A 24,461-nucleotide genomic window follows, 5' to 3' on the forward strand; every position below is an offset into this window, starting at 1 on the left:
TTTCATCATATTTCCCTCATATCCCAGATGTCTCAGATAGCAAAATAGGTTATTGCATATAAGAAAAGTCTATTTTAAAATAACTAGTCCTACTTAGATCAAGCTTACATTTTCAACAACAGAAAAACAAATTAGAAAGCAGCCAGCAAGCCCAACTGCAGCTCCTTTGTACCAGATATAGATTTTAAAAACCAAAGATACATGAAAACAAAATGTAATTTGTAAATATCTTTCATAGCAACTTACAGCCCCACTCAAAAAAAAAAAAAAAAAGGAATAAATGAAAAAAGATTATCACACAGAAGTCAGTCCAAAGAATAAGTGTGCTTGTTTCAGGAGAGGAAAACATTGATTCAGAGTTGTTCAATGCTTTTAGAAAATAATCAGTGTATGAAAAGCATTAAATATTTTATAAGGCCAAAGGAATCAAGTAACATGTGAATGATAATCCAGTGCATTTGCAGCATACAGTGGACAAACAGGTTCCACTGTCAACCTCCCAAAGCATGTTTTGAAATGAGGAGGAACTTTAAGAAATCACCTCATAATATTTCGTTAAAATCAGAATTGACTTTTGTGAACTGAAAAGCAACGAATTTTTCCCCAAAGCTGCATTTAATAAAAAATCGTTTTCTTTCTTATAAACGAATCCAGTTACACCAAATCAAGGCCTGATATGCAAATACACAGGGATGCAATGCAGAGCCTTCCCTCCCCATTTCCACTTCCCCTGGAGTGATTCCTCTCTCAGAAACTATGGAAACATGCAGATGCCATCTGAAATGAAAACTTCCTTTCCATCCCCTAAGCTAAAGAAGCAGGTTCCTCGGAAAAGCAGAATCAAGCTCAGTCACCCTACAGAACCTTAATTTCCGAAACGCCCTATGTTACCAAAATAAAAGCCAGATATCCTAGGAAAGCAATTCCTTGGACACTTCACAATCAAAGGAAAAAATAAAATCAGAGAATTAAAAAGGTGGCGAAAGACAGACAACTTAAAAGCCAACCACCACACCCTCAACTCCGCGCTGCAACCCGCCTGCCGGGGGCCTTTACCTTCATCTTCCATCGAAACTGCACTTGGGTTGATGGCTACAAAGTCTTTAGTGTCAGCCACGGCCACACTGGGAAGAGAGAGGAGAGGAGGACAAGAAGAGAGGCCCCCGGAATCCCAGGCCGTCACCCCCGCTCCCGGCCACGCGACCCGCGGCTGCGCCCACCACCCCTAACAGCAGCATCTGCAAGAGAAACCGGAGAAGCGGCGCTGACGGGTGCGGGAAGGGACGGCCGCCCACCGCCCCCCAGGCCCCGCGCCCGCCCCCTGGCTGTCCGCATCCCCCCACTCACGCTGGCGGGGCGGGGCAGCGCCCCGGAGACGCCCCCAGCCGGGTACCCCGGACGCCCCCAGGACCTGGAAGTTTCTAGAAACGGGGGACAAGAGGTAATCCGGGCGCCCCGCAAAGCCCCAGACCCCTTTTCTGGACTGCGGGGGACTCACCCGCGCTCTCGCGGGAGCGGCTCGCCAAGCGGCGGCGCCGAACGGGCGCCTCTCCCGGCGTGGGGGCGGCAACCGGGAAGGCGGGCGGGGCGGGATGGGCAGCAGGTGAGGGGACTGGCCTCGGGCGGCCCGGCGGCTCGGTGCGGCAGTGCTAGTCTGCTCCCGCCTCCGCCTCCTGGGCTCCGCCCTCCCCACCGCCCGCCGCCCCGGCGCGCCCCGCACCCCGGGCCCGCCCCGCACTCCCGGGGCCAGGCGGACCGAGCTTTGTCGCCACCACTTCCGCCGCGAGGGGCGCGCGCGCAGGCGCACTTGCACGCCCGGGCACGGACGGCGGAAATGAGCGGAGCCCGACCGCCCGCCACGAGGGGCTTCGGCTGGGGTCGCCAGTGCCGGCCCCACCTGCCCTGCGGCGGCCCCTTGGCCACCCCGGAGATGTGCCCGGCGTTTCTACGCTCCCGCCGGGCGCAAACGTGGGAGAGCTGCCAGCTTCCCCGCGCCGGCCGCGCGTCCTCAGGAAGCAGCCGCTAGCCCGGACCGAACGGGCAGGCGCAGCCATGTTCTGGGCCCACGAGGTGTCTGAGCGACCCGACGATGCAGCGGGAAGCCGCTCCTGCTGGGCCGCCGTCACAATCTGGGCAGGTGACGCGGGGACCCCGCTGCCTCACTTGCAAGCCAGTCACGGTTGCTCGGCGCTGACCGCGGGGCGGGGCCCCGCGGGGCCACTTCCCAAAGTTCCATCCCGGTGGGGGTTTGCCTCAGCGCCCGCGTGCAAGGAGAGCCAAGAGCTCTCCAAGAGCAAGGAGAGCTCAGGGGAGGGCTTTGCATCCGTTCAAGTGTGCAACCAGAGGGGCTGGAACAATTAAAAGCCTCGCGTCCCCAGATGGAAGCTGAAGAACGGGCATTACCTTCAGCCGCAGGTTCTCTTTTGCTTCTTGAATTTTTCACTTGCTCAGCACCTAACCCAGACCCCCAACAGGTCACTTTTGATAGACCACTGAGTTTAATAATCCTTGTCAAGCCAGATACAGCAGATGTTGAACCTAAGTCGTCGCGCACCCAGATCCACTAGAGGGCAGGTCTACACCTGCTGAGTTCCAGTGCATCCTGCAAAGAACTCAGGGGACAGGATAACAAACGGACCGGGTTACCTGTTCTGTTTGGCCCAGGTTAAGTGGAACTAGTCTAGGATCAAAAATCCTGGGCAGGTTTCTTGATTGAAGAAACATTGAGATTTTATTCGGTAAGGTCACTTTTAAATTTCAGAAGTGAAACCATAAAAATCAAGATGAAACATTTCGAGTCTCGGAGTTACTATGTATATGACCACCTTTGGCTTGCATGCCTAATGATTTTTGTCCACTTAGTGGTGATACACATAAGGCTATGATTCGTGCAACAGTGAATGTGCTATCTCTTGCCCAGTGCTGTAATCAATTTGTAATGATTATTACTATACTTACTGGACCTTGACACCACCACAGCATCACATTAAAAACACAAGCAAGCCTCTAAAGTAGGAAATGTATAGACATAGACGTTATTTGTTATTAACATACGATCTTACAAAATAGAGGATAATTTTCTATTGGATTGCTTTAATGAGCTCAAACATTTTATCTTCGGCAACTTTTCAGAATTATCTGTTGTGAACTGCAGTACTCCTGCACTGACACTGAATTCCTAATTACCCACCCCCCAAGATTTATCACTCCATTGCTTACATCTAAAGTAACTTACACTGGAATTTTACTCTTTGGTTGCCTAAATTGTGAAAGCCATTATTCCTATTGCCAAGTCAAAAAAGAAACTGGATAACACCAGCTTTGTTCAGAAGAATTGTTACTTACTTCATGCATCATCTCACAAATTCCAAGGCACTGGAACAGCAAAAACCCGTAAAGTATAGCTTTCAACCACTTAGCTGATCCCTAAGCTTCATCAACATATCTCTACAGAGTGGTCTGTTCTATGCCTGTACCAAGCTAGCCAATATCAGTAGCACCAACTTTGACTTCCTGTGTATATGAAAGGCAGCATTTATTAACAATATTCAAGCCAGAGCAGTGAGGGCCACAAGCTTCAGAAATCTTCCTTCTTCCAGCATTTCCTTCTCTGACCAGCTGACCCACCATGAAACTTTTGTGTAGCAATCTCCACTTCCTCATCTCGGGGAAGGAGGACTAAAATATAGGTACACTGCATTACATACACATACAAACATATGTGTATACACACATTCACATATATACATACATATATATTATGAGAATATATATAGATCTGGGCATAACAACTACCCTTTCTCCCTCAAAAGATCGTTGTGAGGATCTGATAAAATGAAGACAGGTGGTGAATTATAAGCTCTATAAAAGTTTAAGATTATCATACGGAGAAATAAGCAAAAGTATGGACTGTTATGAGGTAGAATGAGATTGATGGCAACGAAATGTATTATGTTCAAGTTTCCTCTCAATTCTTTAGAAATCAATGCTCTAAAAATCTTTACTCCCATTTTGTTCTGAATATTTAACCTGCAAAATTAAATAGATCTGATGCAAAAAGTGGACACATGTGAGCAATAGAGGGGAAATTTGCCAGGCATCTCTGCTTAGGGAAATATTACAAATAGGGAAGATTGAGGAAGGACAGACGTGATGTTCTAATTTTATTTATACTGTGCCTTATTACACAAAGGTTGTGAGGCATCCTGTTTTAATATCAAATTTGATAGCTGGCATTTTTAGAAACCTGGATGATAAAGATATATGTGGCCTTTAGGATTTAAAAATTGACTTAGAAAAGATTATTTTAAATCTTTCCTCAATGTCTTAAAGACTCCTTTAACATTGTTTTAAGTACCAAAGGTTAATAATTAAGGAATTTTACATAGCTGCTAGAAAAAAAAAAGTTGTCATATTTTAAGTGGAATATTCTTTAAAAAGTCATATTTTAAGTGGGATATTCTAAGAGCATATAAAGACAATTCTTCATTTTGTAAGTCAACCTACTCCAACAGAACAACAGAAGTATTTTTCTTCTTGTAAGATAAGGGACCTGCTACGGGTCAAGTCTGGGGAAATACAGTCTTATTGCAAGAAGTGTCCTATGAAATGAGTGTCATAACAACCACCTGCCAGAACTGCTATACATCTTCTTGGTTCTATGTCTTAGCGGTATTGGAAGAGTGAAAACTGGAAGCAAGAATAAAAATAAAATGGGCTCAAAAATGAGCAGAAAAAACCAGGAAATTTAAAGTATATTCTTTTTATTTTTAAAGAAGTTGATTCCAAGTATGACTCAGTTTCCCCATTCAAGGGTTCTGAGCATGCAGTGATATTTAGGATCTTTGGTATGTAGTACTACCAATCTTCTGGGTTGGAGATGAGGGCAGGTCAGGAGTGCAGGTGAGTGAGGGTAAGAAAGGGAAGGATGAAAAGTGAGTGTGAGTTCATGTCCAAGAGCCAACTCTGCACTTCATTATTTCCATGGAAAATAGACATAGAATATTCCATATTACATATACCCCAAGATTTGAGATAAAAATGAACCCATTTAGGGCTTCCCTGGTGGCGTAGTGGTTGAGAGTCCACCTGCCGATGCAGGGTACGCGGGTTCGTGCCCGGTCCGGGAGGATCCCGCATGCTGTGGAGCGGCTGGGACCATGAGCCATGGCCACTGAGCCTGCGCATCCGGACCCTGTGCTCCGCAACGGGAGAGGGCACAACAGTGAGAGACCCACATACCGCAAAAAAAAAAAAAAAAAATTAACCCATTTAAAAGCTATTCTGTCCAGTTTCCAAATTGGCATAATTCATCTCTGGTCCCAAAATATTTTGTCTATAGTAAACATATAAGACATATTGAATAAATGTGTAATCTAGAAAATGGTCATCATAAAATCTGTTGTTGAATGAATAAATATAATCCCAACTTTACTTTGCTTCTTGCTTTCTATGATCAAACTAAAACATGAGCTGCTACTTTCCTTTAAAGCAAAGAAAAATTAAGGGATTTTCAAAGGTTTAAAAATGAACTCACATCTCCAAAGGGTTAGCTAGGACAACTTGATCTGAACGGGAATAAGTACTAGTCATTGCAAGAAGTGTTAAATATTGAGCACTGCCCAGAACAGATGAAATTTCAGACTTGGATTTTGAACTCAGGTAACCATTTGAAATTAAAAGGTAACAATGTTGAGGTGGCTGCTTCTATGCAAGTAGGAAATTTCAGCTGAGCTTGTACTTTGGATTTTTATAGCATGCATGCATATCAATGTCTGACAAAGTCAAAAAACTGTAATTCCCAGCACAGTCTTGAGTTATTTCCTTAGGGACCACGGCATCTACTCTTTTTTTTTTTTACATCTCTTTTTTTTTTTACAGTTTTTTTTTTTAACATCTTTATTGGGGTATAATTGCTTTACAATGGTGTGTTAGTTTCTGCTTTATAACAAAGTGAATCAGTCATACATAAACATATGTTCCCATATGTCTTCCCTCTTGCGTCTCCCTCCCTCCCACGGCATCTACTCTTAATTCTTAGACAAGACGACTTAGGTCTTAATGTTAAGACCTCAAAATGGCTTTAGATAGTAGGGAGGACATAACAACTATTATACCTTTTTTATATTCCATAATTTAAATCAACAAAATTGTCAGTTGCTGCATCAGTTTAATCAGTAAACAGCTACAAAAGAACTAAAAAGATAACATTTTCAGTTATATTCTTATAGCAAAGACACTTTAATGATTTCTTGCATTACTAAGCATTCTGTCATGCTACTAGGGCTGGGGCAGCTGTGGGCAGGAAATGGTCAATAAGGACCTGTGAAGCTGTAAGTCATCATCACTATCCCCCTGGCTTTAGCAACGACTCTCCATCTTCTGAAGGGCACATGCGCTATTCTTGAGAAGGTACAGCAAACCCTGTAAGCTTTGATTTTGAAAATATACGTCATCAAATGATCTACATCAGTAGTTCTCAAACTATGATCCCTGCCACCTTAGTACTTTTTAGAAATGCAGATTTGGGGCTCCACCTCAGACCTACTGAATTAGCAACTCTGCGGGTAGGGCCCTGCATTCTGTAGTTTCGTACCTCAGGTGCTAAACTTTAAGTGCTGATTTACAAGAAACATAAAACTTTCATGTAAAAATATTTTGATTGTGCTTATAGTCCTCAATTCTGAAGAATGATTGAGAGCGTATATCAGAATTTTAAACCTCCTCCAGCGTTCTTAAATCATAAAGGGCTTTGAACTTTGAGTAATCACCTGTTGGCTTAAGACCAGTTATTTTAAAAGACCCAGGGAAAGGGCATTAAGACCATAAAGAGATCATACTTCTCCCCTCTTAAGTGGCTCAGAGCATCACATCCACATAGCCATGCTGGAAGAGAAGAGAACAGAAGTGCAGTGCAGTGGCAGTGGAGCTATGGTTATGTTCCCAGCTATGAAGTCAGCCTTTGTTTTCCTATATCAGCTCAGGACCTTTGGAACAATGCTTCTTTGACCAGGTGTATCAGGCTTTAGCAGCACCAGTTAGATGAAAGAAGAGGGGAAAAAAGCTTCATAAATAAAAACTGCCATTCTCTTGAAACAGTGTATTCCTCAGAGAAAGTTTCATCCCTCAAAAACAAAACAAGCTGTGTAACATTTCAGAGGGCATAAAAAAAAATTTTAAGTGCGTTATACAAAAATTGTATGTTGGGGGCTTCCCTGGTGGCGCAGTGGTTGAGAGTCTGCCTGCCGATGCAGGGGACACGGGTTCGTGCCCCAGTCCGGGAAGATCCCACATGCCGCGGAGCGGCTAGGAGCGGCTAGGCCAGTGAGCCATGGCCACTGAGCGTGCGCGTCCGGAGCCTGTGCTCCGCAATGGGAGAGGCCGCAACAGTGAGAGGATCGCGTACCACAAAAAAAAAAAAAAAAAAAAAAAAAAATTATATGTCGGGCAGCGGGTAGTATTTCAACATTAGGGAAATAAGATTTTACACTAATCAATCACTTTAAACAATTTGATTATGCACTCATTATATAAGACCAAAATACTTCTATAATATGCTTTACTTATTTTGAGATGTACATATAGGCCATAGTCCAGTTTAGTGGTAAATATTATAGTAGGGTAAATGGTACAGGACACAATTATAAGGACAGTTACTCATAGAACAAAGGAAGAAGAGTAAGATGAATCAAGAGTTTCCACTAAAAGGAAAATGTACACAAGAAATCTGGATATTCAAATACATTACCAGTGAGAATAATTCAGTAAAGAAATCCAACATAAAGGTGATTTTATCCAGAGACAAGTTATAGTAACTTATGTTATAATTGCTAATAACAGATGAGTTTACAAAAGCTTGATTACATCTCAATGAAATCTTAAAGTCTTTAGTGCTGCTATAATTTTTCTACTGTGTAGTCTTTAACAGCATTAACATGCTCTTTCTCTCTGTGTGTTAACTGGCCTGCTTGGAAGGATAGTAAATGGTGTATTTAATATTAATTAGACCAATATAGGAGTTTTGAGATCTATTGTATTTGCAAATAATCCCATTACAAATAATGTCTTTTGTAAATATAAATGGGAATGGGGGTGGGGGACCTCTGAGGTTTTTTTTTTTTTTTTTTTTTGCGGTACGCGGGCCTCTCACTGTTGTGGCCTCTCCCGTTGCGGAGCACAGGCTCCGGACGCGCAGGCTCAGCAGCCATGGCTCATGGGCCCAGCCGCTCCGCAGCATATGGGATCTTCCCGGACCAGGGCACGAACCTGTGTCCCCTGCATCGGCAGGCAGACTCTCAACCACTGCGCCACCAGGGAAGCCCGGGCCTTTGAGTTTTAGCAGTACCAGAACATCTTCATCTCCATGGTACTATTTACTATAGAACAAAATACACTGAAAGAATATCCTCTGCTTCATTCAGTGGGTTTGGGAGCTCAAGCTGCTCAGAACAGGATCTCATTCATTACTTTGGAAGCCGCTCTATGGCATGGACTCTTGCATATTGTAGCAAAACACCTTTTTGTTTGTTTTTTGTTTGTTTGTTATACCATTCTTCCAGAGCTGGATTTTCTTGGAAACCAAGGAAAATTAAGTTTCAGGGCCCCTCACTTGCAGATGCCCCTTTTAAAGTCCTAAAAGGGACTCTAGCAATGGTCTCATCGTTTGGTAACATTTGCAAAAGATATTTTAACTTGATTGATTATAGAGTACTCTTTTTGCTGACTTTTCCCCCTTCACACTTCTCCTATCATGTAGCACTGGAACAGCCAAGAGCAAAATTCTGGATCTGGCTTAAAGGAAGTTGAGATGGGGATATATTTAGATTTTATTTGTATTTAGTGATATATAAAGGTGATTTGTAGTCATGTCTGTGTATGGTTAGGTCAATGCTAGCTGTCCTGGTAGAGAAAGGACATCCAGGAATATTCCCACTACCTACTGTACTAAATCACAAGGCCTAAAATCTTTATATAAATGTGTCCAGTGGTGCCCAGCACCTGAAGTGTATGGCTGGTAAAGGAGAAACAGCTAGAAGCTAGTCTATAGACTAGACTTCTAGACTAGCTTCTAGACTAGCTTCTAGACTAGCTTCTAGACTCTAATAAAAACCAAGTATAAATTTACTATTCTAGGAGTATCTGAATTATCTTTCAATTATCGCTTTAGAAAATATTAGAAAGTCATTTTCACATAAAGTGATGATTAAAGACTCTGAAGTCCAAAAATGTCGGAAGAAGACACCTTAGGATGCATCCTTGAATTAGTAAAAATGCTTATTTTTTTTTTAGATTTTGTGATATTTATTGTATTTGTCACCCAAATTTGTAATTTGTTGTGATTTCATTCTAAGTCTTCACTTTGTATCCAATTTAATATTTATAATTTTGTATTCTTTTTCTTAAAAGAAGTTTCCCCAAATTGAATAACCTTCAAACCTTTCAAAAACGTGGATCTCAAAAAAAAAAAAAAAACAAGTTGATCTCCACCTAAAAGGATTTAAGGTGTCTTTCCTGCACAGTAGTTATGGTGGTTTTATTTTTAAAACCCCCTTTCCTTAATTAATGAGAGAACACACCAAGGAAAAAGGGAGGAAAAGAAGGGAGGAGGCAAGGGAAAGAAGGGGAGAAAGGGACCCTACCTATGGGAGGTATCTCAGTATGAGGCAATGAATCAGGCTGTAGAGTCAGACAGGCAAACCTAGAGCTAAAATCTTACTGCCATCACGTATAAGCTATGTACCAAGTTACCTTACATCTTGAAACCTCAGTTTTCTCATCCATGAAGTGGAGATAATACCACCAATTTTGTAAGGTTATTATGAAGATTAAATGACAATGTATATAAAGGACATTGCCAAGTGCCTGGCACATACAAGACATTTAGTAAAAATTTTAAATTCCTTATTCTTGAATATATAATCCAAGTTGTATTACTTGAAATAACCTTACTAATATGCTGCCTTTAGGATGAATAGGAAAGAGATAATTCCAGCATCTTTCCTGCTCTCTTCACAGCAAATTATGAGCAGCACAACATATGTGGGAAGTTCATTCCTTTTTCTGTTAAGACGTGAAACTATTTGTACGAGGTGAGAAAATATGTCATCTTCCATTCTGAACAAAAGTTAGCAAATAAAATATTACAGACAAACTGTGTAAGAAATAGGATAGGATAGCAAATTTAGAAATATGCATGAAAAGCTACGCCGTGGTTCACAAAAAAAGGTTTTACATTTGAGTTAAGGTAGTTAATTATTTCAAAGACAAAGGTTTTGATGTTCATCCAATTCATCCTGTGTTTCAAAGACATCTGAGCACAGTAGATTAGGAAAGTTTAGAAGCAGATAACAAGATTAGAGGTAGCTCAGAAGTTAACTCAGGGTCCAGGTGTCTCCCAGGCGTGTCTAACAGTTCACAGCTGTGACAATATGGACAAGAAGCGGGGGATACCTTCAAAAGGGACCGTAATAAGCAACTAGTTGTCAGCACTAAATGCAGGAAAAAAGAAAGTAAAAGAGGTTTTTTATATTAAGGAAAAAAAAGTGATTAAGATGCCACTTAAATAACCTGAAATTTCTCCGTGTACCTGTTCATCAATGACTGCATAAGTATACTAAGTTATTTACCTTTATACTGGAGAGGGTTATAAAACCTATAAAACTATGGGTACAAGTAGTTCAGTTGTGGATCAGGTGCAGAAAATCTAGTCATTGGTGCATAAGCTTTTCACCTGAGGTGTTTTCTGGATGTAGCTATATTTCCCTTCCTTGATGGAGGATTACATGCTACCTGAATCTCCAAAGACATTTGATTCTGTCTTCTTTGGCCTTAGATTCTAGAGCAACATGCTCAGATTGTGGAGTATTTACCACTAACTGAATAAAACAAGTGAACTCTAGCTGCTGCGTCTGTGCCCGCTCTTTTCCCTAAGGTGTCTGAATCATCCATCTTTCTATTGCTCACTGCACCAGAATCTTGGGGCTGAAAGGGGTCTTGTGAGTCATCCAGTCTTCTCTTTCAAAATGCAGAAACTGTCATTATAACATCCCCTGAGGAGGGTCACATACCCCGCCCTCTGCAAAAGGTGGCCCATCTCTTTACCTCTCCTTTTTAGAAAGTCCATCCTTATTATTGTATCACAACCTCCCCCTGCAGTTCAGCCCATTAGTTATGGTTATTTCCTCTGGAACCTCCCAAATGCACCTCCATTTTTCTCTACAAATTAGCCCTGTGTGTCTTGTGAAACACTCAAAAAACAAATGCATACACAAAAAAATCACCCCTTAAATTTCTTCCTCACAGAGCCTAACATTCAGGATTCCTTCAAACACCTCTGTCTCAGAATAGCATTCATTACTCCCTAGTCCCCTCACCACTGCCACCTACAGCACCCGGCCCCTGAGAGCTAACTCCACAAACTTGTTCTCAGTGCCTTCCATCCAACAGGTACTTTGCTTATCCTCCAGGACATTCTGGGAATCAAATAGTCCCACAAATAGGTGCACAATTGCTACTGGGTAAGTACAGCAACAGAGAGGCATAAGGTGCCTCCAAAGTACTACTGAGAGACAGGACCAAGGTGGGAAAGTCAGAAAAGGCTGCCCTCAGGGACCTCATACTGAATTAAGATCAGAAGGAAGAGTAGGTATTAATGAGGGGAGGATAGTGAGGGGTCAGTGGGACAAAGGCCCTGACCAGGATGCGGCAGGGAAGCAGGGAGAGGAGAAGGGTACTGTATTTGGAGTGCAGAGAACAGAGGGAGGCCAGGCAAGTGTGCAGCAGGAGAGCACATCGGGCTGGACTGCACACTGCACAGCGCTCTGTGATGGGGAACTCTGTCTTTATCCTAAAAACAAGTAGAAGCCAGTGAAAGATCAGAAGCATGGGTCTGGGGAGCTTCATGGTCAGGTTTGTCTCAAGAAGACCCCCACCCACCCCACACCACCCCACCACCAGCTGCAGTGTGAAGAACCCATTAGACAGGACAGCAGTGGCTGGAGAGAGACCAACGAGAAGGCTATCACAGTACTTCGGACAAGAAGGGAGATGGCCTATTGGGCTAGGATGGCAAGAGGGAGAAGTAGACTGAATGATTGGAGGCATATTTGGGGATAAAATGGAAAGGATTTGCTGATAAATTAGATATTGACCGAGGGAGCAGAAAGTGCCGAAGACGACTTGAGCTCTCTGCCCGAGTAACAGGATGGACGGTGGTGCATTTTCTCAGATAGAGAAGAGGTTTGGGAGAGGGGATGAGTATGAAGAGTGGGTGCCATGAAAGCCATTCATCTTCACGAAAGCCACCAGTTACAATCCTTGGACATTTACAGGCTATGGAGTGCTGCAGACTGAATGTTTGTGTCCCCCAAGTTCTTATGTTGAAATCCTAACCCCTGGTGTGATGGTATTAGGAGAGGGGCCTTTGGTAGGTGACAGGTCATGAGGACAGAGCCCTCATGAATGGCATTAGTGACCTTGCAAATGAGAAGCCGGAGAGCTCCCTCCTCCCCTTCTGCCACGTGAGGACACAGCCTAGAAGTCAGCATCTGAAAGTGGGAAGTGGGTCTCACCAGGCATCAAATTTGCCAGCACCTTGATCTTGGGCTTTCAGCCTCCAGAACTGTGAGAAATAAATTTCTGTTGTTTATAAGCCACCCAGTCTATGATTTTTTGTTACAGCATCCCGAACAGACTCAGTCATGAAGAAAACTGTTGGAGACTTTTTTGGTGAATAAACAGCTTTTTTTTTTTTTTAATTTCTCCCTTCAGATAGAGGAGACTGTTGCATTTACCATGATAAAATAGTTCAACTTTTGTATCATATTTAATAGTCACAAATATTAAGCTTCAGCTTTGTGTTACCACAGCAATTTAACTGTCAATGTTACCTATATATAATCATGCAAATTCCTCCACAGAAATGGGGTAGAATCTCTGCCCTCTCTTAAATTATACAAGGATCATCATTTTCCTTCTGCTTCTAAAGAAATAAAGCTTTTTGTCTACCCAAGCACATGCGGCAAATGCCTCTAGTTTTCCCCTGAGATGTCATTTGAGCATTTCATGACTTTTTTTAGAGGCTTTTAAAAATGGATAACTTTGGTATACTCTCAAGATATAAACAACACACTTACTTTAAGGAGCTAAAAACTCAACATTTCTCAAACCAAGCTGTAGTAAAATTTCTATCATTTTACCTAGAGAGGAAAGCCTGCATCAGCAACCCAACACCCTATGCAGTATTCCAAATCTCAACATAGCTTTTTGGGTGTGTGTAAGGGAAGTCCTTAACTTTTATATTGTTATTCAGAGCAGGTATAAGAGCCAAAATGAAGAATTAAGTTTCTAAGGTTCAAATTAAATCCAAATACGTATTTAACAACCCAGTACTGAGGTTAGCATTCACTAAGAAACAAAGCAAGAAATAAAACTTGATCCTGTTTGAACTGGAAAACTCTTCTTAAGCCATTGAAGGGAAACTTCAGAACAGCCTCCAAAACAAAATCTGGTTCTAATCCTTAATTAAAGTATAGCTACTAAACATAACCCCTGACTCCCAAAGACCACTCTCCTCATTTTAAACTATCAGGACAGGTCTTGAGCCAGAAATACCTACTATGACTGCAGTGCATGGTTTTTGCCTCATATTATAAACACTTGAGTACAGCTCTTTCTACTAATTAATAAGACTGTAAGCATCACAGAGGGGTTACACTACACCTGATCCATTTTTACATCTTCATCACCTATAAAAATGCTCCACACACAATATATATGAAAAAACTTGCTTAATCATCAAAGGAATTTCACAAAACAAGATGACAAAGCAGAGCTGTGTTAGGGCAGTATTCAGTCCTGGCTAGGTCAACATTTGTGTCCATATTTATATACAAGGACATCAATGGTAACATGATTGCATTTTCAGATAAGAATATGGAGAGATAGTAAAAAAAATTATGTGTATTAATTTTGTTGGAAGATGACCTTATACTAGTTCAAAGGTCTAATTCCAAAAATATATCTTTATATATAGCTATTGTACGTGCCCTCTGGCCCCCAAGACCACTCTCCTCCTTCTGAGCAGATTTACCGTTAAATAGGCAAGACATGCCAGGTCAGGTCCTAGATCTTATTTCTTGTTCAGAAAGAAGTTTTCTATTCAAGAGAGAGCAAGGCACCAGATCATCCCAAGTTCTTGTCTATTAATTAGTCATCTTGTACTTTCTGATCCCTCATCTGTGGGACACATGGCAGAAGGGATTTAAGTTGATGAAGCCATAGCAGGGCAGTATAAGCTCTGTTGCTGTCACTAGATTGTTAAGAGATCAAGCATGGTAAAATGGGTCCAGTTTAAAGCCAGGCAGATGGGAGTTCAAATTTGCCTTCAGTACTTTCTGGCTGGGTGGCCTTGGGCAAGGCCTCTTACAGTCTCAAAGTCTGCCTTCCCATACCTTTGTAATGAGGATCCATCCCATGGGAATGTAAGGATTAGAGACAGCCAGTGCAAGTCCTAAAACTATAGGCATTACTAACCTCCTTTCTAACTTTCCAACAAGCTTCCCAAGGTTAGCCATGATTGACTCTGACCTCATTTCTCTAATTCTCATTTCTCTAATGCTGCAGAGCTGTTAACTGGTTTCAGAAAGGAATTGAATATGTTATTTTTCTTATTTTGTCCATTAGTTTATATAGCAAGTTAAGATATCAGCACAATGCTCATAGCTGTTCCAGATCATCCCAAATGGTTGTCAACTGGGGAGGGGACCACCCATTCAGTCCAAGTCAGAGGATCCTGTTAAACTCTAATAGTCTTTGGTATGAATTTTGTAACGCTTAAAAAATAAACTTGGGCTTCCCTGGTGGCGCAGTGGTTGAGAGTTCACCTGCCGATGCAGGGGACACGGGTTCGTGCCCCGGTCCGGTAAGATCCCACATGCCGCACAGCGGCAGGGCCCGTGAGCCATGGCCGCTGAGCCTGCGCGTCCGGAGCCTGTGCTCCGCAACGGGAGAGGCCACAACAGTGAGAGGCCTGCGTACCGCAAAGAAAATAAAAATAAAAATAAACTGTACAAGCAATGTAGCCACATCTCTGAAAATTTATAATACTGAGAAAAGGGGGAAAAATCACTTAATCCACATTCCACAGTTCCAGCCCCATCATTTTAGCCTCTTCCCCCTCCCTGTTACTCCCTCCCCTCCCCCCATCATGAGGCCTGAAGGAGTCTGTGCCAGCATGGCCAATCCAGAACAAGCACCTGGGTCTCTGGCTTTCCACCTCAAAAGCAAGCACGCGCTAAGACTTGGAAACCAGGAGATCTCCTTGTAATCTCGACACCTTGCCTAAATAAGAGATAATCTGGACCAGCCTAGCTCCCTTAGTGAGCACAGTCTGAATTTCCATCACTTGTAAAATCATTAAAGCACTAAGAGCAGTTTCCCCTCAAACAGTAATAATAATTCTCATTTTCCAAATTATGCATCAACTTTTTGGGAAACCTGTCATTAGAGGATTTTCTGTCTGCCGACCTTTGCTTGCACATCTTGGAAGTGTTTTATTAAGTAGGGCATCTTGTTCAAATACAGGACACTGCTACTGTCTCCCATGCGGTTTTGCAGTTCTAGTTACAAGCATGATACACACGCAATTTATGACTCTTTGGGTCTTTCGATGTGGCTACACATTTGTCCTTTACCACTGCCATCCTTTTTCCTAAGTGAACCACCAGATTTAAGTGAATCAGATACTGCTACTTCTTACAATTTGGTACAATTCAGAAAAGCAGTTTTTAGAAATGCTTTTTTCATAGATTGTAAGGGATAGAATGATATAAATCTCAAAACAATAAAATGAATGCATGGTTTTTAAAAAGAAGTGATCAAACATTTTAGCAGGTTTTTTAATATTTAAACTCCCACTTGCTAGTCTACTACTAGAAATTCTAACTTTTGATTGGCTAAAAAGACTAAAATCAGCAGTGCTCCATCCCCTAATTTCCACAAAAAAAGTGACTAATTACTTCTGAAAGATCTTCCCAGCTCATTAGTGATCTGTTTAAGGCTATCATACTTACAGTCTACACAATGTTTTTTTGTTTGGCAAATCCTGGTGATATTAACATAGCCATAAATATATACAAAAAGACAAGTGTATTTCTAGGGCCTGCTATTATTCTTTGTCGAGATATTAATAGTTTAAAAATTTGTATTTGATGCCTGAGAAAATTTTCAAGGAATCCACACAATTTAACTCTGATAGTTTAGTCCAGCTATTCAGAGGAAAGGAAAGCAAGAGGTTGTTGTTTTGATTTTTTTGTTTGTTTTTTTTTTTAACTGAACTTGAGCTTAATCTCAGGATCCAAATGTTCCAAGTTCAAATAAATCCCCCACATGCCGGCTTGCTCCTTTGCCAAATCTGAACAGCTGAAAGCAAGTGCCGACTTGTGCCTACAAACAGGTAAACTAGCAGAAAATAAATCACCAAGAGACATAAAGGCAACACCCAGAATCCAACCCCCATTAACCTTAAAGGTAATGTAAACAAAATGGTACCTGTTCTTCGTCTTTTTGGTTTCTCAGCATCGATAAATATTTTCTAATTGCGTGGAGGGGATATTTTTTGAAATAAGAGAATCTTGACTGAGGCAACAGATTATCCATGGTGAGGAAAGCACGAAGAGCCTTATTTGCCCCTCCCTGTCAGAAACCACATGAAATCTAGAAGCTGCACAATTCCTCAGATGCCTAGAGATTTGCTTGTAGCTTGACCACTTTGCTGCAAACAAAGCAGACCTTCTCCGCGCTGCTTCCTCTTTTGGGTAGAGTTCTTGGTGAAAGCAGACAGCCGCGTCCCAACGCCGTCCTAAAAGCATCCAGAAATGCAATGCCCAGAGGGCAGCAGGAGCCAGGAGGAATCCAGGGGCTGGTCTGCCGAATGCAAATTGCTTAGTGGTAGTGGTGCGACTGTCCTATTTCTAGCAACAGCATTCTGTTGCAAGCTATGTTAATATTAGGTAGCTGGTGACTTTCCACACCCACAGACTCTCATGAGGTTTAATCTTAATTCTTCTGACAGCTTTTCTAGCTCTTAAAGAGGACATGACATGTGTTTCTTTCCTGTTTCCTTTCAGAATTCTTATCAGCATGAGCACACACAGACAACCCTCAGCAGCATCTCAGCTCTAAAGTGTTGAATCATTCAGCCTTGAGAAGCATTGTTTCAGGGGATTTCTAAAAAAAATTAACAAATTACTTCACTCTTCATTGTTACCAAGGAGTTCAATGTCAGCACTTAAAACGGTAGGTTTACACTGTCATGCATTATGCAACATGCCCAGTAACCAGATACTTTACGTCAATTGAACAATAGCCGCAAACAGATTCTGTTCTGAGTTAAAAGGCTTCTCTCCAAGAATCCTTATCGCAAAGTCACAGGCTGAATCCAGGAATATTAAATTTCCCCAGGCTTTATTCTGAGTTTAAGGAAGAAAAAATGTTATACATGTACTTTCTAACTGTTATAAAAAGGATTCATGCTTTAAAAAACAGAACATGATAAGAGGTCTGTGGTCTTAGAGGACATGAAATCATAAAATTTGGAAGTTCAATATTTTCTTAATACTCCATAGAAGTCACAGGGTTTCTGAACAAAGTCCCCAAGTAGGCTTTGCTATTTTATTACCCTTTTTAACTTTTCAGTAGCTGGTTTATTTGATGAAACATTTGGCCACTTCTGTGAGGGGCTGTCATGTAGAGTCCAGGTGTACATCAGCCAAAAATCATGAGGCCCAGAGATTTGCTTTCAAGTGGAAAAAGAGAGCTGGTCTTTTCCCCTTCAGAGGTAGCACTGCAGACTTGGGTGTAGCGGACAAGCAGAGCTTGGGGAACCAATGTTGCAGCCTGCGCCATCCCCCTGGACAGCTTCCCTGACACCCTGGCTGGGCCACTTGCCTTCAGGGAACACACTTGATCAGCTAGCATGGGCTGTGCTGTGAGTAGCCCAGGCCATCTGTCAGGCTGGCCTCAGCCCACTTGCAAGGTGATCTTCCAGTCTCATCAGGGCCAGGCTGGAAATTCCGAGAAGTCCTCTGCATAATGCTGCTGGGGCCGGCTCCTCAGAGGAGGCCCTGCCCTCCTGCCCCCTCTCCAGGCACACAGCCACATGCTGACTGACAGAGGCTCTGGCAGCCCTGCTCCTCCGTAGGCTGAGGACAGCCAGCTCTAATGAGGGTCCCAGAGAAGCACTGTGCTTTCAAGCCACCAGAATGCTAAGGGCACGTGTTGTGCCCTCCCTGCCAGTTCTGGCCTGGGAAGAGGGGTGGCCCTCAGGGCATTGGGAACAGGCAGAGATCCATTTATACACACGCTCCAGGAAGCCACAAGCTGCCCTTTTGATTCCCTTTTTGAAAATATCTAAAACTTCAGAGCCGCCTCTTATCATGGGCAGAGCCACACCCTCACAGCACAGCTGGTGATCAAAGCCTCTTCCCAGTGGAGCAGCACAAAGCAGACCTCATTTCAAGTCGTTGTTTCACAGTCACCTTTTCCTGGGTTGAGGAGAGTGATGAAAAGAGATGACGAGGGAGGAAAAAAAACCTAAACCCAAAACTCTATCCTGACTAGCATAAAAAGCATAAAAAGAAAAATTGGTGAAACAAATGCAGCTAAAATTCCCTTAGGGGTTTAGTTGGTAATAAATACAAATCGTGTCTAATATTTACTGGGCCTTTGGGCCAGGCGCTGTGCTAGAGTCCTTACATGTATTATCTCATGTAATCCTATAGCACCCTCTGGGGCAACTGAGGCTCAGAGAGGGTAAACAACTTGCCAAGGTCACACAGCTACAAAGCAGAGAAGGGATTCCAACCAAACAGCCCTACCCCAGAGTCTCGGTTCTGGATCAGTACAATGCACAGTCTCTCAGCCATCATCCAGAAAAGGATTCCTGAGGACCCCTCTACGGATTAACCTGAAGAAGGAAAGGTGTGGATATGGCCTGTTAAAAGAAAATACAAATGTTGATGATGGGAATTTACAGACCAAGATGATTAGGTTAGAGGCCAGGTGCACCTTCACAAAAAATCATGCAACTTCCTCTCCTGGATTCTCTATAAATAAAGCTAATACTCATTATTTACCTCTTAAAGATTCCTTTATGAAACGATTCTAGTGATCTTGAAGAATTTGTATCCGTAGACGTAGGTTTTCTGCTTCCCAAATTTGGAAAACTGCTGTAATCTCAGTTTCTGTTTGACATAGGTTGCAGTGGTCCATTTATCTCAATATTGAACACAAATATGATGTGGGATTTTATACACCCGGTTTCTCAGGCGAGTGTCATCATCCCTTTGTTTTCACAGTGTGGCCACCTCTGCACCTCCACCTGGAGGGGCGCCGTGTTGATTGCCACTGTGACTCAGCTGCCTTGGCAAAAGGCAGTCGGCCAGAGTACTGGTATCTGCAGTGTGTGTCTGCAAGGACAAGAAGAGCTCAGTGTAGCTGCCTCAGGCAATAAGAGGTTTATCCTGCCCCCTGCAAAGTACACAGTAAAGAGCAGAATGATGACCTGTTATTTGTACAGCTCCCTCCCACCCCTTGTCCTCTATTCAATAGAAAAATAACCAGCAGAAACCACAAACCCAGGAAAGCCACTGATGGAGGCTGCAGTCCCACTGGGAAAGAATATTCATGTGTTCCCTTTGATTTCTAAGAATTACCTGCTTTTTCACAAGTAGCTTAAAATACGGGGAATCTCAATCTCTTCACTTGAAGAGTAATATAAAGAGGCAAAACCAAAGCCAGAAAAAATAGTTACAAGGGGGTGAAGAGAGAGATTTTACAGTTTACTCCTTTGCAAATGTTGGAGAAGATGGGATGAAAATGTGGGTTTGTGAAGCCACCTAGCACCATGCGTTGCACACAGTAGGTATTTCATTAATGCATGCCAATGTATATTTATTAAAGGGGAAAGGCAAAGAGGAAAGAATGGGACCTAAGTATCAAATTTAGGATGAGAAAAAGGAAAGGAAAACAGAAGACTTGTCTCTAGGGTACCTTTAAGTTGGCCGAGTTTCTAAATTGCATCAGGACAAAAACTAAAACCCCATTAATCCCCTTCTCTTTTTCTTTCCCATCAGAGCTGAGTTTCCTTCAAGAAAATGGTTCCATTCTCTGAGAATTAATCCAGTCCAGATATCAAGTGAAGGGCAGGCAATTAAGATGATGGAGAAGCAGCTAGCCCAGGAAACAGAAACCATTTTTCATTATGAATCTCACTGAGAAATCACTCTCTTCCCACTAGGTCTGTGGAAACTGGCCCAACCTCCTGATCCCCCAAGGACAGTTTTAAATGAAATCAGGAGAGGAGAGGGAGACATTTACCGCTGATCATGCAGCACCAACATTCTGCTTTTTTGTGCCACTAAAGCACTTGTGCTAGTTCCTATGACATTTTCTCAGTGCCCCCACCATGTAGGGGGTAATTATCTTTGCATATGGTGCATTTTTACTTTCCCAGAATGCATGTCCAACCCCCCCACCCATGTTCCTATTATAACCACCGTTCAACCATCATTGATTTTTCTAGCTGCTCTATGAGCTACACAACTTTTATGCCTTCTGCTTCCCAGTTTCAAGGATTGATTTCTCAGATTTAACAATAACTGGGAATTCCCTGGAGGTCCAGTGGTTAGGACTCAGCACTTTCACCACCGTGGCCCAGGTTTAATCCCTGGTCGGAGGAACTAAGATCCTGCATGCCACGCGCTCAGCCAAAAAACAAACAAAAAAACCCACCGATAACAGTACGCATGGGACACTTGTCCTCTGCATCGTTTAGGACAAACTTGAACATGCCTCAGAATCACCTGGAGGGCATGTGAAAGGCCAGATTGCTGGCCCCTCCCTCAGAGTTTCTGACACAGGAGGTATGGGGTAAGGAGCAAGAGTTTGCATCTGTAACAACTTCCCTGGTGAAGCTGATACAGCTGGTCTGGGGACCTCACCTTGAGAACCATTGGTTTGGGTGCTGTCAGGTAGGCATAGCTGCAGAGGGATTCTCAGGTGGTTTCAAGGACAAATACCCTGTTTGCTGAAGCACTTTGAGAGCTCCCATCAGATCCACATCTTAAAATGCACTCCCCTGGTGCTGGTGGTTTTCCCTGGACCCATCTCTTTCCTTGTAGCCACTCTTCCACAAGGGAGCCCCTGCTCGTGGCAAGTTCCAAATGGGCCTCCCACCAAGTTCTGTCTCCTCAGTCGTATCTTGACTTGATGTCGAGTTTCTCTTAAACTCTCTCTCAGCTCTTCTTACCAAGTCACGGGGGGCACTAACAGTATTCTCAGCTCAGAGATCAACTCTCTCTAAGCCCAGGGCCAGAAACCACAGCCAGCTCTACCCAACACTCCCTCCTTCCCTCTTCTGCCTCTGACACCTTGTTTCCTTACAGCTGGGGAAGGAGGAATCTCACTTGGATCAGGAGCCCATCCCACCAAGAACCTCCCAAATCTCAGTCTTCCTCAAACCCGCCACAACTCTGTCTTCAGTGCAACTCTGTTTGGGGATGGATCCTCCCCTAACCCTGTCTCCTCTCATTCAGTCTTGAGTTTTCTCTCAGGATTTAACTGAAAACCATTCTTTTGTCAGAAACATAACACATCCCCAGCAAGCTTACTGTTCCTGGTGAGTTTGGGGCCGGGTCTCTGGATCCGTGTCACCTTCTCCTCAGGACATGGTTTCCTTCTAGCCTCCCCTTGGCCACCATGCTTTGCTCCTTCTGAGAGGATGAGTACGAACCCAGGAGAAGAAGAAAGCGGAGAGCAGGGATGGGTCAACCCTGAGGAACTTTCAAATTGGTGGTTTTATACACAATTATAAGTTTATAATTGTGTATAAAACTAATAATGTGGTTTTAGAAATAAGGAAAATATACACTTTCCTTAAGTAAAATAGTTCTGCTAAGTAGGAGGCTGGAGGGATGGGTGGGTGGGGCAGGATAATGTGTTCCCCTCTAATGCCTGGTGGTTGGAAAATTAAGGATGTAACTGAAAGCAGATGTATGATTGAGGTAGGCCTCCATTGGCAGGTGATGGCCCTTGGGATAAAGAAGGAGTCTAACCCCGCTTTCCCATTTCTCTGACTCCATTGCCTGGGAAAAAAACTAAGGGGCCAGAGAGCATGGTATCTCAGATGGTACTCAAATTTGTCTTGGGTTCTGGTGGGAAGGCCCAGGCCTGAGGTGTTTATTTGGGTAACTCACCCAATTTGGTCAGGGGGTCTGCAGGAGGTGGCAGCCAATGTTTTCTAAAAGAAAGATAATGTGCATGCAATTTGGGGTAGAGAAATTGCTTGTCAGTGAGGCATATAAAGTCCTGTTCTTCCACACTATTATCCTTGATTCTTTAAAATAACAATACAAAAGGCAATTACCCTCCACACTGGAAATGATATGTGTCTTTCCTCAGTTGGATCACCAAAGAGCATTAATATTGGTGTAACCCAGACTCTACATAGGGTATAATGGGTGATTATGACCAGAATGTAAATTTGTCTTTACTGCTAAAACCTTAGGTAACAAAGTCAGAGGTATATGGGATTATTTATTTATTTATTTATTTTTGTGAGACTTGTTAAGTGTTTTTTAAAAATTTGCCAATCCTTTGGTCTACAGACCAGCACTGTTGGCATCACCCGGTCCTGTAAGCTTGTTAGGAATGCAGAATCTCAGGATCCACCCTAGATCTCCTGAATCAGAATCTGAATTTTGACAAGATCTCCAGGTGACTCATATGCATATGAAAATCTGAGACCACCACCTAGGAATAAACACAGAACTCCTACACACGTCCATTGCACCCCACACATAACTCGATTCCACCACTTAACTCTCCAAGATGTCTGTTTCTTGTCTGTAGCCTCTTGGCTGGGAACTTCTTCACTGACCTCCTTCAGGCCAATGACTGTAACTTGTCCATTGTTACATCACAGGGGCTCAATAGGGTTTTGTTTAAAGATGAATGACTGATTGTACATGTAATGTAGCATTTGGGTATGAGCTGCCTTGAGTTTTACCAGGTCCTGTTGGCCTCTGAATCCAGACTGGTTATGTTAAGAGTAACAGCCCGCTGGCTCATGTCTTCATCTGTTCACGTAGGTCTTCCTGTTGCTGCAAACTGCCACCCGACTATTTCTGGGAGCTTTCGGATGTGTCTCTCATATAGTTTCAAGCAAATCCTGGCCAGCTGCCAGGTAGCATTCACTGTTCCCCGTTTCTGTTCTGGTGCCCCAACCTGTTCACATATCACTGCTGTTGTCACCTGGTATGTCCCCTGTGTACCCACAGTGAGGCCTTGAGGCTCTTGATGTCCAAAGCATCTTCCAGTCTCCTCATTTAACTCACTGCTCTCTGTCCCTGCACACTGCTGGTCAGGAGCTGTCCTTCCAGGGGTGCTCCTATTCATACATTCTTGGAAGGCTCTTCAACTGCAGCTCCCAGGACCCCCTTTCAATCCTCCTCATGCTTCTGTCTTCAGCACAGCTTAGAGCCCTTACTGTGGGTTCCTCACCTCACCAGCCACCCTTCTGGGCAGAATTCCCTTTACAATGACTCCAGGCCAATATTCCAACCTCAGGTTCCACACCTGGGTCCTGGAATTAAATACCCATGACCTGCCACCAAAGGAGAACCAAGTTATTTGCTAGATAGAGTCTTCAGCTTGATGCCATGGACCACCTCCCTTTTTCTCAGGGGCAAGTCACATCAATATCTCCAAGTGCTTCCATGAAAGTTTGAAGTGAGGGCCACACTGCCCCTTTCTCCCATGCTGAGGTGTAGACCCATTAGCACTATAAGGGTCTCTGCAAAGTAATACATCTCACAGAATAATTTCTCTGCTTTTCCATTTGCTTGACTTTTTCTCAATTGACAAAGACTTGAGTCCTTGACCAAACTTGAGTCAGCTCCTTTGAGTTTTCACTTTAACTATGTCCCAACCTTGCCTGCTTAGTCCAGTTTTGGCAGAAGTCCTGCTGGGTCAGTTTAGATTAAATCTTTCATCTTTGATATCTTATCACCATGGCGAGAATCCTGTTGAGTTGGTCTAGTAAGAATCCCCTAGCCTTCATCTTTCCTCTTAGTAATTGTCCATCCATTGACCCCCAGCCCTGCTCCTTGGCTGTTGTTGGGCTGCACGGCACAGGTCTGCAAGCCTTGTAATTGCCCAGCCTCCAGACTGAAGAAACAGCTCAGAGACAGTGACAGAGACATCAACAGTTTATTGGATAGGAGATCTTACAGGTTTGAAACTAAAGGTCCTGTAGTGACGTCCCACCGTCTATGGCATATGGGAGGCAAGACATGACAGCAATCTTTGCTCCTGTGGGAGAAGGAGGCTACCATTTATAGGGGCAATTGATGTCAGGTTGACTCATCAGTTACCAGGGAAACAAGAGGCTGGGGCAGGGGGCA

At 43.2% G+C, this 24,461-nt stretch overlaps 1 protein-coding gene across 6 annotated transcripts in view; it reads right to left on the bottom strand.

Moving 5' to 3' along the window:
* Nucleotides 1–16,896, bottom strand: part of ATP2C1 (ATPase secretory pathway Ca2+ transporting 1) — a 119,719-nt gene extending 102,823 nt beyond the window's left edge. For 2 of the 6 annotated variants that reach the window (XM_060149853.1, XM_060149855.1), the window contains exons 1-2: nt 1,499–1,636; nt 1,057–1,238 (exon numbers count right to left, since the gene is read on the bottom strand). In XM_060149853.1, coding sequence (XP_060005836.1) covers nt 1,057–1,062 — 6 coding nt within the window. In that variant the 5' untranslated portion in view covers nt 1,063–1,238; nt 1,499–1,636. Of the gene's footprint in view, nt 1–1,056; nt 1,239–1,498; nt 1,672–16,548 lie in introns of those variants that run through there. The other 4 variants (XM_060149854.1, XM_060149856.1, XM_060149852.1 and 1 more) reach the window with 4 other exon arrangements.
* Between the last annotated feature and the right edge of the window lie 7,565 nt (nt 16,897–24,461).

Source organism: Lagenorhynchus albirostris, chromosome 5, assembly GCF_949774975.1.
Source record: "Lagenorhynchus albirostris chromosome 5, mLagAlb1.1, whole genome shotgun sequence".
NCBI lineage: Eukaryota > Metazoa > Chordata > Mammalia > Artiodactyla > Delphinidae > Lagenorhynchus > Lagenorhynchus albirostris.